Raw genomic sequence first — 13,087 nt, forward strand, 5'->3', positions numbered from 1 at the left:
TAAAATCCACAACTACAGTCATAAAATAGAATGCTTTTTTGGGGCTGGTGCCGTTGCCTGGTAGTTGAGTTCTGCATGCTCCGTTTCAGCAGCCTGGGTTCACAGGTTCAGATCTCAGGTGTGGATCTACACCACTCGTCAGCCATGCTATGGAGGCATCCCACATGCAAAATAGAGGAAGATGGGCACAGATGTTAGCTCAGGGCCAATCTTCCTCACCAAAAAAAAAAAAAAAAAAAAAACCACCACAGACTTGAAAAGGAAAAAATAAATAAAACACTTTTTCAGCATTGATGCTCTTGGTCTCTGGGTCGGGTCTGTACATCCATGGGGTGGCACCTAGGGAAGGGCAAAGGAGGCCCTGGTGTCCCCCTCGAGCTGCCGCGTGGAGTCCAGTGCCTGCACTGAGCTGCCATGACCTTGGGATCTAGTTCTGATGACCAGGTTTCCCTTTGCCCCAAGACTGAGGCATCCATTCCTGTGCCTGTGTGACCTACCAGGACTGGAATCACCCCTATCATTCTGTGGAGATGCCGAGACGAGCCCCGACATGCCCCGAGCAGTGAGTTATCAGGTCGTGCGCAGGTGTGGACGTGGGGAGCTGGAGGACAGTGACGAGCCCCAGATGATTGGCGACTCGAGGGCAGCACCCACCAGCAGACCCCGGCACCTGGCCGCTCCCTGGAGGTCTGGGCTTTTCTGCTCCAGTGAGCACTGCAGTCATGCGGGGGCCCCCCAGTGCCGGTTGTCTCGCCCGGGGGTGGCTCACCTGTACCCCAGGCTTCATCTATGGGGGGCTCACCTGTACCCCAAGCCTCATCTATGGAGGGCTTACCTGTACCCAGGGCTTCATCTGTGGGAGATCACCTGTGCCCCGGGCCTCGTTTGTGGGGGCTCACCTGTGCCCCAGGCCTCACCTATGGGGGCTCACCTGTGCCCCAGGCCTCACCTATGGGGGCTCACCTGTGCCCCTGGCCTCATCTATGGGGTCTCACTTGTACCCCCCAGGCCTCACCTATGGGGCGCTCACCTGTACCCAGGTCTCGCCTCTGCCTGGGCCTCACTTCCGCCCTCCCTGAGGGCCCCTCTCCTTGCTGAGCCTGGGGTGTGGCTGGCCCAGGGTCTGCCCCCGGTCACCTCCCTCACACAGCACCCTGCTCAGTCCTGCAGCCACGCGGAAACCGTGCCGGGAGTGGAGAAAGTCCTCACCTCTGAGCTGGTACAAGAGGCCAGTGTCAGTGTCCTGGGACCACAGCAAGAAAGCACCCAGACTGGGCAGCTTAGAACAACAGAAATCTCATCTCTCCTGGGTCTGAGGCAGCAGCTGGAGATGAAGGTGGCACCAGGCCGCCCTCCCTCTGAAAGCTCTGGGAGTCCTTCCTGCCTCCTCTGGCTCCGGCTGGCTGTCTGCAGTCCTTGGCGTGGGGCGGCCTCATGTGTCTCTGTCTCTGTGGTCACGTGGCCTTCTTCCCTCTCTATGGATCCAAATTTCCCTCTTCTTATCGGGACACCAGTCATGGGATTAGGGCCACTCAAGGACATAGTCCTACCCACGATAAGGCCCTTAGCACCTGAGGCCCCCGGGCTGCTCTCCACCTGCATCCCCCAGCACTCCAACCAGGCCCTCTGGGCTCCCGGTCACAGGGGCTTTGACAACCAGCCGCTCCTGCCCCTGTTCCCTCCACTGCTCCTGTCCTACCCGCCATCATCCCTCGTCTGGCTCAATTCTCTCTGATCCGTGGTGGGCCCATCCCTGCACCACGCAGAGCACGCTGTCTTCACTGTCGGGGTGGGCAGCCAGAGGCCTATGGGACGCTGATCCGACCTGCTCCAGGAAAGGCACACCGCCTTCTCCTGGTGACAGGAGGAAATGCAGCCAGCCACCCCCTGCACGTCACCCAGCACAGCGAGCTGGGGCCTCCACTGCCAAGCCTCAAGGCCCCGCGCTGCAGAACACAGAGACTTCGCTGACGTAGTTGCAAAAGGGTTTCTGAAGGCGCTGGCCTGGGGCCGCACAGCCACAGAGGAGGGCTGAGAGGCGGAGCTGGGGTGGGGGCCGGGGATGGTGTGCAGCCTGGTGGGGGGCCCGAGACTGAGGGAGCAGGAGAAGGATGCCCAGGTGAAGAAGCCGGCTGAGCCGGCTGGCTAACTCCCCAGGTTGGTGACCACGGAGGGGCTGGTGCTGCAATCGCACAGGAGAAAAACAGCCCGGGTGCGCAGGTGACAGCTGTGTCATGTGGCGGGGAGGCAGGGGCACGTGGTAGGACCGTGGGTGTCGCAGCTGCCGGAGCCCCGACGTTCCTGCTGCTGGCCGAGTGCTGAGCTGAGCGAGGGCAGCAGGAGTAGGACGTCTAGTCAGGGGTCAGAGCAGTGCCCCTCCCACTGCAGCCAGCACCACCTCTCCTTCCTCACCGCGACCTGCACGCCCCTCCAGCACCCGCCCTGCTCGCCTGGAAGAGCCACATGCACAGGCTGGGGGGGTCCCAGCCTCCTGGGGCCACGGGCCCTTCCGTGCCACACTGGCCTGGCACCGAGGCCTTGCCCGCTCGTCCCTGCAGGAGGTCCTGCGTCTGGACCCCCTCACCATCCGAAGCTCCCGCAGCGCCTGTTCTCAGGCACAGGAGTCACATCCAAGCAGGCGCCGAGGCCTGCGCTGCTCCCGAGAGCCGCGTGCAGGCTCCTGCCACCGTCCTCCAGGCTCCCACCCACCTCCCATCCCCACACGGTGCACCGGCAAGGGAGACTTGGGATGCCGCCACCCTCCAGGGGCACGCGGGGCCCCTCAGGCCTCTGCTCGGGTCACTTACCTCACCTGTCGCCCCCATGCGGCAGAGCCACCCTCCTGCAGAGCCATGACTCTGCCAGGCGGGAGGCGGGGGGACGACCTCCCCCTGCACTCTGATCTCTGACCTCTGACCTCCTGCAAGTGTAGCCCGGATGCCTCTCCCAAGAGACCATGAGGACCACTGTCAGCATCAAACTCCTCCTGCAGCCTCCCTGCCCACCTGCCCGGCTGCCTGTGTGCCCGGCTTTCACAGCCCAGTCCGCGTGCACCACCCGCCTGTGTCCCTGCCACAGAGCACCGTCCCCAGAGGCGGTAACCGTGGGACTTCCACACGCCCTCACCACTGCTGCACACACAGGCTTGACTGCGTCTGTTGCTTAAACACACTGAGGCGAGATTCCTTTACCGCTCTCCCTCGGAGGGCCCAGGCCACAGTGGTCACTGCGTCTTCACTGTCCTCCATGGAGCGAGCAGCTGACCATGTCTCACGTCCTCCTGTCCATCCCTTCAGGCCTCAACCAGGTTCCACATTTAGTGCGTCTTCCCACGGGGGCTTCAAGCTGCGTGAACTCAGGAAGCCCGTTTACCTCAAGCCTGCTCTCTACCCTGCCGCAGCACTTGGGGACCAGGACAGCCCCGCTGTCAGGACTTTGGGAGATGGACTCACAGACTGGTGAGTCGGGAACCGCAGGCTGGGGCACATGGACGCCCGCAGGGACCGGGCGGCAGAGCCGGGGCGGGCGTGTCGGGAGGGGGGACCGGGCGGCAGAGCCAGCGTGTGAGGCGGAGAAGCTTCAGGCCGGGACTCCAGGCGCAGTGCCCGGGGACCCCCGACACAGCCCGCCCTCACGGCTCCTGTTGTCCAGGTTCTGCCGGCGCTGCGGGGCCACCACGGCTTCCCCGTCTGCCTCCGAATCGGGGTTCAGACCTCCCCTTCTAAGCACGTCTCCAGTGTCGTCTACGGCAGCAGACTCGAGCCGACCCTCAGCCTTGAGTTCCAGATGAGGATGCCACGGCCGGGCTGGTCAGCAAGTGTCCATGCAGGACACCACACACCTTCCTGCCACCGGCCAAAGAAACTCGAGTGGCAGCACCCGCGGTGGCAGGGATCAGCAGGAAGGCAGTGCTCAGAGCCTTCTGGGAGTCTGCTCAAGGATGGAGGGAGCACAGGGGTCAGAGAGGGCAGGGGTTGGAGAGGGCAGGGGTCAGGGAGGGCTCCGTGCAGTCAGTGTGGGGCCAACCGACCAGAGCCAAGTTCACAGATGAAAACATGGAGAGGTGGGGGTGAGCCCGGTGAGCGAGGGGGAAGAGGCCAAGTCCTGCGGCCAGGAGGTGGGGAGGAGGCGGGTGGGGAGGGTGGGCGGAGGGGGAGCCCGCTGCCTGCCCACCCCAGGTGTGGATGGTCTAGGATGGCGGTGTCCACACATCCAGCCATTCGGAGGGAATGGCACCCATCTGCTGTGATTTAGAAATGAATCAAACCAACGCTATTGCCTAAAAACAGGCACACGTTTACTTCATTTCTCCCTGATGTACTTCAGACTAGATAAAATTTACTTCATCTTGAGGTTTTAATTTGCATTAATGCAACCCATAATCTATATCTGCAATCCATAATTAACCCAACATATCTGACCTCTACTCCAAGTATTTGGGTTGAATTGTTAGGCTCTTCACTTACAGGAAACTCCACTTACAGTTGCCCTGAGGGAACCTTTGTAAGGATCTGCTCTTCATCTGTGTGGTTTTCTAAAAAAGGGCCCCAATAACCAAAATGCACTTCTAAAATTTGAAGTTAGAATTTAGCCTTTGCAAATAGCACTGCGTTAACGTGGTCTCTTAATACACGAATCCTCTTAACTAAAAAAAAATTGGTGAAGATAAGTTCAACACAAAAATCTACCTGAAAAGGCAGATTTTCAATAAATTTCAATTATACGCTGACCATAAATGATCTTTATTAAAGAACGCATATTCTTGTGACTCAAACCAAATATCTTAAAAGAATGACACACCTAATAAAACATCGACATGAAAGTGTTTGTTTAAAATTCTTATAGTAAAAAGCAAATAGACATTTAGAAGATTTTTGTCTCATTTTAGAAAACATAGGCTTTAAGGATTAAAAGTAACTTTCTAAACCCATTGCCAGAATTAAAACTTCACATCACAGAAATGTTTTAATAACAAATACTGACCAACAGATTACAACACTGAAGTTGCACAATAAATAAAAAAGCTTCGAAATTTTTCTTTACCAAAAAGTCATGAACTGATGAATAAAATCATGAATAACAATAGAAAGTTAACATTGATTTCAGAAAAAAAGGCACATCCAGGCAAAATAGTCAAGGCAATCTGTAAACAGCGCTACGCTATGCTGTGCAGGATCGATGAACGCAATAAATTACTCTGAAGATCCTAAATGGGGCCGAGAGAGTTTGTAAAGCTGGCGGAAATGAAGACGCCTCCCTTCCACGGAGGGCTCACAGGAACGTGCGACTACAGAACTGTGCAAATGGCACTCCCACAGCGGCGGGGTATCACCTCAGGGCCCTCAGAGGCTGGACCGTCTCTCTGGTCGCGGCATACACTTCGCAGTCGCAGCTCTCCACAGCACTGGGGCCAGTAGGAGGCTGAGCGTGGTCACACTCAGGATGAGGAGGTACACCTGCAACAGGTAAGGCGGGGCGTCATCTCAGGATTAGGTGCACCTGCAGAGGTAAGGCTGGGGCGCTCACACTCAGGGTGAGGAGGTGCACCTACAAACTACAAGCGCGCTCCTTCCCTCCGACACTCCCCCTCCAGCCACAGGAGCATGGACATTTGTATGTTAGATGGGCTGTGATTTGACCATCGGTGGAGAAGGTTGTCAGATCATTGCCTTGTGGGTTCAGACACTGGAGTCTGTGCTGCCTGGGGGTCTCCCCTGGGTGCAGTGGGCAGTCAGACTGCCCCCCGGGGGTCCCTCACAGTGAGCATGCAGCCCCTGGGCCCATCTCCAGTGGAGACGGTGCACAGAGGCATTCTGCAGTGATCGTGTCTGGTGCTGTGTAACATGAAGACTCATCCTGTCTTCCTCACACTTAACGGATACAAGGAGACAACTTCTTAGCTCTGAATCTGTGGCTGCATTTCGTGTGCACCAACAGGAACTTTCATACTCATTCAGCCCAAATTCAGTTGAGAGCGAGGGTGCAAAAAGGGTTTTAGCAGCAATATCGCAACTGAGGGAGGGGCGCTGCTAGGTGGGGGCAGTCGGGAGGCTGCGCCTGGGGTCCCTGGGGGGTCGGCTGGCTGAGAGCAGGAGGGAAAGCCTTGCCCTGGTGTCAAGGATCAGCCCCCACAAGACCACACGTGCTCCCGCAGACACCCCAAGCGGCAAGGAGCAAAACAGACTGTGGGAGACGGCTGGAGCTCTAAATAATTCTACGTAGAAATCACTATTCGGGAACTTGTGTGTCCGCACAGCCACAACTTAAAACATCCTGAAGTTAACTGTTTGCAAGCCGAGAAATACAGGAACAGCCGACTGCCACAGCCTGCCGGTCTACACGGAAAGCGCACGGTGTTCTGACACACATGCGACTCAGTGGACCAGCAGCTCAGGAGCAGGCGTTCAGGTCTGGACGCCGTCACCCCACACTCCATCCACTTGACAACACAAACCCGCCACCCTGCTTTCTCTGAAACAGTCACGCAACTGTTGGTTACAAAATGCTTTTCTGAGTCACTGCATCAATTTCTCCTTGGCTCATTCAGTCCTCCGGCCCTGAAAGAAGATTCAGGTTTTAAATGATATTAAACTCTGAACATCGGGGACGACAGGCTGCGGCTGATTCGCCCCTGGGTGGGCGCCTTCCGTCACTTTGGAGCCACAACCCACACCCCGCAGCTGAGGACAAAACCTCCTTATCAAATCTAAAGTGAAACACGGTCATCGAAGGACGCTCACCAAGTTCTAACGCACAGCCAGTTTACAATGCAGGCATAATTAAAACAGGGAAATGAACAAAACTGAAGAGGAAATACAAGCTAAGCGCAACATGGCGGGTGGAAACGGACATGAACGCGCACACACAGCTGCACTCATGTTACTGCACGCGCACTGCTGTACATGCACAAATGCACACACAACTGCACATACACACAACTACACGCATACAGCTGTGCATGCACAAATGCACACACAACTGTGTGCACACACACAATTCTACACAGACACACACACCCACCACAGAGGTACACAGAGAAAGCCAGACCCAGGATGAACAGACCAGAGACAAAAAGGAAGGTGGCAAATGGGGGAGAGGGGGACAGGAGGGGGAGGGAGAGAGGTGGATGGTTAACCTTTCAGGCACCACACTGAGGGTCGAGGGTCTGGTGCACCCTGTGTTTGGGGCTGTGCACACACGACCTGTGTGTCTGGAGCTGTGAGAACACCAAGTGGTGTTTAACACTGTGGTGGGGGGAGGAGGGCCCATCAGAAAAACCCCAAACTTTCATATATATTTACATGCAACAAAAACCTCTCCACGTTTTATATATAGGAAACTTTGTCACCATTTGTATTAAGGTTTTAATTCCAGCTACTTAAAACTTGGAGACACGGTGCCTTCAGAAGCACCTCTGACAATCCTAACTCGCCTCCTGCAAGCAGGCAACTACCACAAGATGTTTTGTGAAAAAAACCAAACAGGTCTTTTCACAGGAGAACGTTCTCTCTTGTGCCTTTTAAAGGGTTTTTAAGTGGAACTAAGAACTAAGATGCAATGATGCCTCTCGAAGATATGGTCCCCGGAAGGACAGGGTGCTCAGGGCCTGGTCCATGGCTAGGGGAGTTCATGCCGGTTTTCTACAAAGGCGCACCTCCACATTTCTGAACCACTAATGATGCACAAACTAGCAGCTGAACTTTAAAAATCAGTTTTCCTCTTTTCACAAGAAATATTAGAGCAAGTAATTACAATTGCTGCAAAAGAGAGGGTCACAGTTGGAGCAGAATTAACTAGTGACTTTAACCTAAGAGCTCCTCATCCTATGAGAGGGGACAGCGGGGCCTACCTCTGCGCCCACCGCGAGACAAACCCTCAACCCCCATGCCAGCTGTGGGGGGACGGGGCCTGGACCAGTGCTCCCTCCCCCGGCCGCCCGTCCCTGTGCTGCTGACCCGGCCGCGGCCCGCAGACGCTCAGGCATCAGCATGAGGAGCGTCCCACAGGACAGGGAGCAGCAGAGCACCTGCCCGACTGCGACTCTCACCGGAAGTGGGGGAGACTCACCTCCCGGGAAATGATGCCCGCTCTGCGCGCTCTGCTCCCCAGGACGAAAGAGAACTCGCTGACCTGGGCCAGGCCCGCGGCCACGATCCATTTGATGTACTGGCTGGTCTTCGGCAGGAGGAGAGACAGAACCAGGGCTGCCAGGACAAACTGCGAGAGCAGGGTGTTACTCTTAACTGAGCCTGACAGCCAAGCCCCCAGAAAACAGCAGGACGGACGCAGGGACAGCCCGAGAGACACCTGGGGGACGCACACAGAGGGGCTTCTATGCAGAAGGCACCAAAGAAACTCAAAGCATCGGAAAGGAGACCACAGGCACCAAGGCAGAACCAGGGGTTTAGGATCACTAGCAGAGAACAAGGATTTTCCCCCAAAACGAAATTCACAGCATTAAATATTAGGCAGCACTCAAAATGGAAGTTCTATTTTTAATAAGAGAGAAATGTCTTTCTCACGTAGACAAAACCCAGAGGTGAGCCGCTGGAGCTGGGGGCAGCCCGACCCGTCAGGTGTCCTGGGTCCTTCAGGAGGAAGGACCTTAAGTCATACTCCACACAGCCGGGCAGCTACCGAGCAGGCGGTCGCACCCAGAACTAACGTCAACACAGGCAACTCAGCGGTTTGTGGCCGCGGAGGAGACAGCGGGAAGAGCCTGCCGTGGCCGTCCCGGGAGCGGGGGTCTGGGCCGCCTCAGACCCGGGTGGAAGTCGAGCTGCCGGCAGGGGCTTCCCTGGAGGACCCAGGAGGCCATTACTTCGTCCCAGCTTTTTAACCCCAATGTTAAAAGTACCCAATTCTGAGACAAAGAGGAAAACAGACCCAAAGTGCCCCACGCTGACCCAAACCCATCCCTGGGCTGTGCTGCGGCAGAATGCCTCTCAGATGGCGTTCTGGGTCGGGGCCGTCCTGGGGGTCCACAGACGGGACTGCTACGGGCAGGGGTTACCCCCAAGGGGAAGTAACGTGCACCCTAGACACGTGACACCAAACCGGCATGCAGTCCGCCAGTCGCAGGGGTACCTTCATGATCACCACCGACAGGGTGAGCACCAGCAGCACGGTGAGCTCGTACGCCACGAAGGTGGGGAACACGTGCAGGCCTGCGGGAGAGGGCGCAGCGTGAGTCCCGGGCCCCGCGGCCAGCCTCCCGCGCCCTCGCCACGGCCACGACCCGTCGACCACTGGCTGCTGGCGCTGCTGCAGCTGCAGGAGGGCCTGCAGGCGCTGCCCAAGCGCCGGCTGCCCGCGGCCCCAAGCCGCCCACTCCGCGACAGTGGCCCGAGCGCGGCTGTGACGTGGGGAAGCACGAGGGCGAGCAGCCGCTGAGTCTGACTTTCTTTCACGAGAACATTCTGGCCAGGATGCAAACGGCTCCCGGAGCCTGGGGACAAGAGTGGCCACGGGAGAGGACGGCCGGCATCCACCCTCAGGCCGGGAAGCCCAGGTGCTCACCCCATGTGTGCACAGGCCGCGAGCCGCCTGTGTCTTCTGCCTCTTCTGTTTGCCTCGCCCATTTTGATGAACCGCAAGGAGCGCTTTCCGCTGCTGCCTTCAGTGCCCTCCTGAGGCCTCAGACTCAGGTTGGGGAGCAAGGGGTTGGCTGTCCTCCCTCGCTCACCAGTCAGGCAGGCGGCTGTCCAGCCCGCAGGACGTGCTGCTACCTGGAACCTGCTGTCAGGCGGCAGGACCACAGCGTGTCGGGGCAGATGCGCCCATCAATATTCTACTCAGAAACACATCCGAAGTCCCTTTCCTCCGGAGACAGTCTCCTCCCTGAAGTTCCGAGGCAGCCGCCCCCCACACGACAGGGTGCTTGGCTGGGACCTGGGAGCGAGCGCAGCCTTGGCCTCCAGGTCTCCCCCACTGCAGCCCTCAGGCCCGGCTCGGCTCCTGGGGTCCAGCCCTTCCCTGAACTGTGGCGACCTGCCTGGCGCACACCTCTGGGTGAACCGCTGGCCCCCCGCTAACCCAGTCCCTGGTGCAGCTCCACCCCGGCACCTGTTTTCTTGGGTCCCTGGTCCAGCGACATGTGCCCGAGCCGACATCTAGAGCCTTCCTCCCTCCCCACAACCAGCTCTGCCAAGTCCTCAGCCCCCCTCCTGCACTACGGGGCCACATCCCACTGCCCACGCGTCCCCAACTGCAACAAGTCCACGAGAATGTGCAGCGAGGAGGGACAGGTCCTAACCCGCCCATCTCACCCAGAGGCCCCGAGCGGAGTTCACACGCACAGCAAGCTGCGGCCGCGTCCCGGGGAGCAACCGTTTTCGGCACCACAGGGCTCCCTGCCCACCCGCTCTCCCGCCGGCACGCTGCTGGGCAGAGCTGTTTTTACCACACACATCTGGTCGCGTCGCTGCCCACGTCTCACGGGGACAAGCGCCTGCCTTTCCCACTTTGGGGCGGCGGGTCAGTCCTATGGGACCTCAGCCTTGTCGTTGACCCCATCGTGCCGTAGTGTCCTGATCTGACAGCTCCATAGAGGGTCATGATCACACAGCACCTCATTGTCACAGCAGGTGCCCGGCCCCCGGGGGCCTCTGCACACAGGCCAGACGACAGAGGCCTTCGCGCTGAGGGTGGACATGCCACTCACTCCGCGAGCTCCGATGGCGAGTGGAGCGCAACACGGATGCCAAACCGACCGGAGCCAGCACTCCTGACATGAGCCACACGGAGATGCACCGTGGGGCAGGGTCTCTGCCACATGCGACTGACGGGGAGCTGTGTTATGGTTTTCCTGCCTACGTCCCCTCGTCCTCACGACAAGTTCCAAACGCTATCGGGGGTGGCCCAGCGGCACGCAGCGCAGGCTCTGGGCTCAGGTCCCAGGTCTACACTGACCACGTGAGGACGCTGGCACAGCTCTTTGCCTCCTTCTGCCACAGTTTCCTAGGGGTAGACGTGGATTTGGGGGATGAGTGGACACAACCCGACATGGGAGGCAGGCACCTGGTGCATGGTCTGTGTGAGGAAGCGCGAGCCCTCACGGTCACCGTGCACACACACCAGGCCCACGGGTACAAAATGGAGCAAGGACCCGGGGCTGCACATGACAGCCCCCTCCAGGGCGCCCCCAGGAACGGGGAGTGGGGAACAGGCAGCGCCCCAGGTCCTCACCATGGCCCAGGGAGGGGCTGTGAGGAGGAGGGGATGAAAATCTTATAAAAGAAAAACCACACTTTGGCGTTGCTCACAAAACGAGAAGGGACCGAGAACCGTCATCATGCTGTCTGGTGCAGGGCGGCCGGGTGCCACGCGGGCTCTCTCGCCCCCACTCCATCGGCGCTGGAGCCGCCATGTCTGAGTGGTCCCCAAATGCATGTGCTGAGGCCCGAACCCTGGGGCGACCGTATTTGGAGCCAGGGTTTTCGGGGGTAATTAAGGTGAAAGGAGGTCACAGGGTGGAGCTCCGATCCGATGGGACTGGAGTCTGCCCATGAGGAGGAGGAGACACCAGCGCTCGCTGCCCGCCCTCGTTTTCCCCGCTCCCTTCCCCTCTCTCCCACTCTCCCTTTCTGTGCACACACTGCGAGGGAAGCCCGTGTGAGGACACAGCGAGAAGAAGGCGTCTGCAAGCCAGGAAGGGGCTGTCATGAACCCGACCCTGACCTTGGACTCCAGCCTCTAGAACCGTGTGAAGTAAACGTCTGCTGTTTGAGCCCAGCCCGTGGTGCTGCGCCGGCAGCCGAGCAGACTGAGAAGCACACAAGCACCATTAACGAACAAACGACGAGTGTGGCCGTGTTCCGATGAAACATTATTTGTAAAATCAGGCGTTGGTGGACTCAGGCGTGGGCCCTGGTCCAGCAGGAAGAACATGGGTGGAAACGTGCACTGCCGCTTGCTGTCCACGTGAACCCAGGACCCTGCTACCTTGGAGGGTTGGGGTGCACACACGCAGACGAGGCAGCTCACGACCTCCACCTTGCGGGGTGGCGGGTGGCGTGACGGGTCATCTCCCGCCCTGTCTCCTGCCCCACGCTCTGCCGGGCGCCCACACCTTTGTGCCCTGGCTCTGCCTTCAGCACAGAAACCCTCCCTCCTTGCTTGGGGCCTATAAACTGCCCTTTGTTGTTCACGCCATTCGAAAGCCGTCTCTTTCAGGAGCACGGCCCGAACCCCTCACACACCCTGGGACTCACTCTCCCCAACTGGAACCGCCTGTGGCTAAGGGGCCTGGACGCAGCAGCTGAGTCTGGGTCATCTTTGCGGTTCCACAGGGCCTGGCACAGGGCAGGAGGGCAGTGGATGTTCATTAAATACAGGGACCCCCCCCCATTCACTTACATCCCACTGAGGCCTAAGTATTGCAGAAAAGAAAGGTGTCTTCTCAAAGGGGGCCGTCTGCTTGTTGCTTAGAACTGGAACCAAAGATAGCGCCTGACCATCAGAATAGAACCCATTGCACAGACGAGCCTGGGCCGGCAGGAAGCTGACGGAGCCCCTTGTACACTGAGTGCAGACAGCCAAGGCAGAACATGTCCGGGATCAGCCTGCCGTCATGCGCCGCATCCCCACGTGTTGGCCAATGATGGGGCCGCACCAGTGGTGGGGTCCCACAAGATCAGCACCACAGAGCCCGTGCGTCATGGGCTGCGAGCATGCTCCGAGGCTCACACAGGGACGACCATCCCTAATATGCATTCTCAGAGCGCGTCCCATCACTGAACGATGCACAGCTGTATTAGAAAGCACGTTCTTGATGGATCAAGAATCTTAATTTGAGGAATGTTATACAAACATGCCCGTTTTAAGTGACATATTCATGGAATTTTAGTCTGTTAACTGCACATTCCAAGAAGCCCTGGCAGGCAGGACATGGAGTGACACCCACGCATCAGGTGGCCTAGGGCCTCTGGAGCGGACGCAGGACTGGAATGCAGTGGGAACAGGCTACGATCTAATCGATTCATCAGGCCTTGTCTGGAGAAGAACTGACAGAAGAGAAGCGAGTCACCAGCAGGAATGGAAGGTCAAGGGATCGGCACAGGCAGAGCTCATTCAGCACCTTGAGGGG

At 58.2% G+C, this 13,087-nt stretch overlaps 1 protein-coding gene across 4 annotated transcripts in view; it reads right to left on the bottom strand.

Annotated features, from left to right (window-relative positions):
• Nucleotides 1-4,730: 4,730 nt before the first annotated feature.
• TMCO3 (transmembrane and coiled-coil domains 3) overlaps nt 4,731-13,087 on the bottom strand; it is a 44,385-nt gene continuing 36,028 nt past the window's right edge. For 3 of the 4 annotated variants that reach the window (XM_046664409.1, XM_046664406.1, XM_046664407.1), the window contains 3 exons: nt 9,088-9,167; nt 8,068-8,217; nt 4,731-5,456 (listed from right to left, as the gene is read on the bottom strand). In XM_046664409.1, coding sequence (XP_046520365.1) covers nt 5,343-5,456; nt 8,068-8,217; nt 9,088-9,167 — 344 coding nt within the window. In that variant the 3' untranslated portion in view covers nt 4,731-5,342. The remainder of the gene's footprint in view (nt 5,457-8,067; nt 8,218-9,087; nt 9,168-13,087) is intronic. The other variant, XM_046664410.1, reaches the window with a different exon arrangement.

This window comes from Equus quagga, chromosome 6, assembly GCF_021613505.1.
Source record: "Equus quagga isolate Etosha38 chromosome 6, UCLA_HA_Equagga_1.0, whole genome shotgun sequence".
Classification (NCBI taxonomy): Eukaryota; Metazoa; Chordata; class Mammalia; order Perissodactyla; family Equidae; genus Equus; species Equus quagga.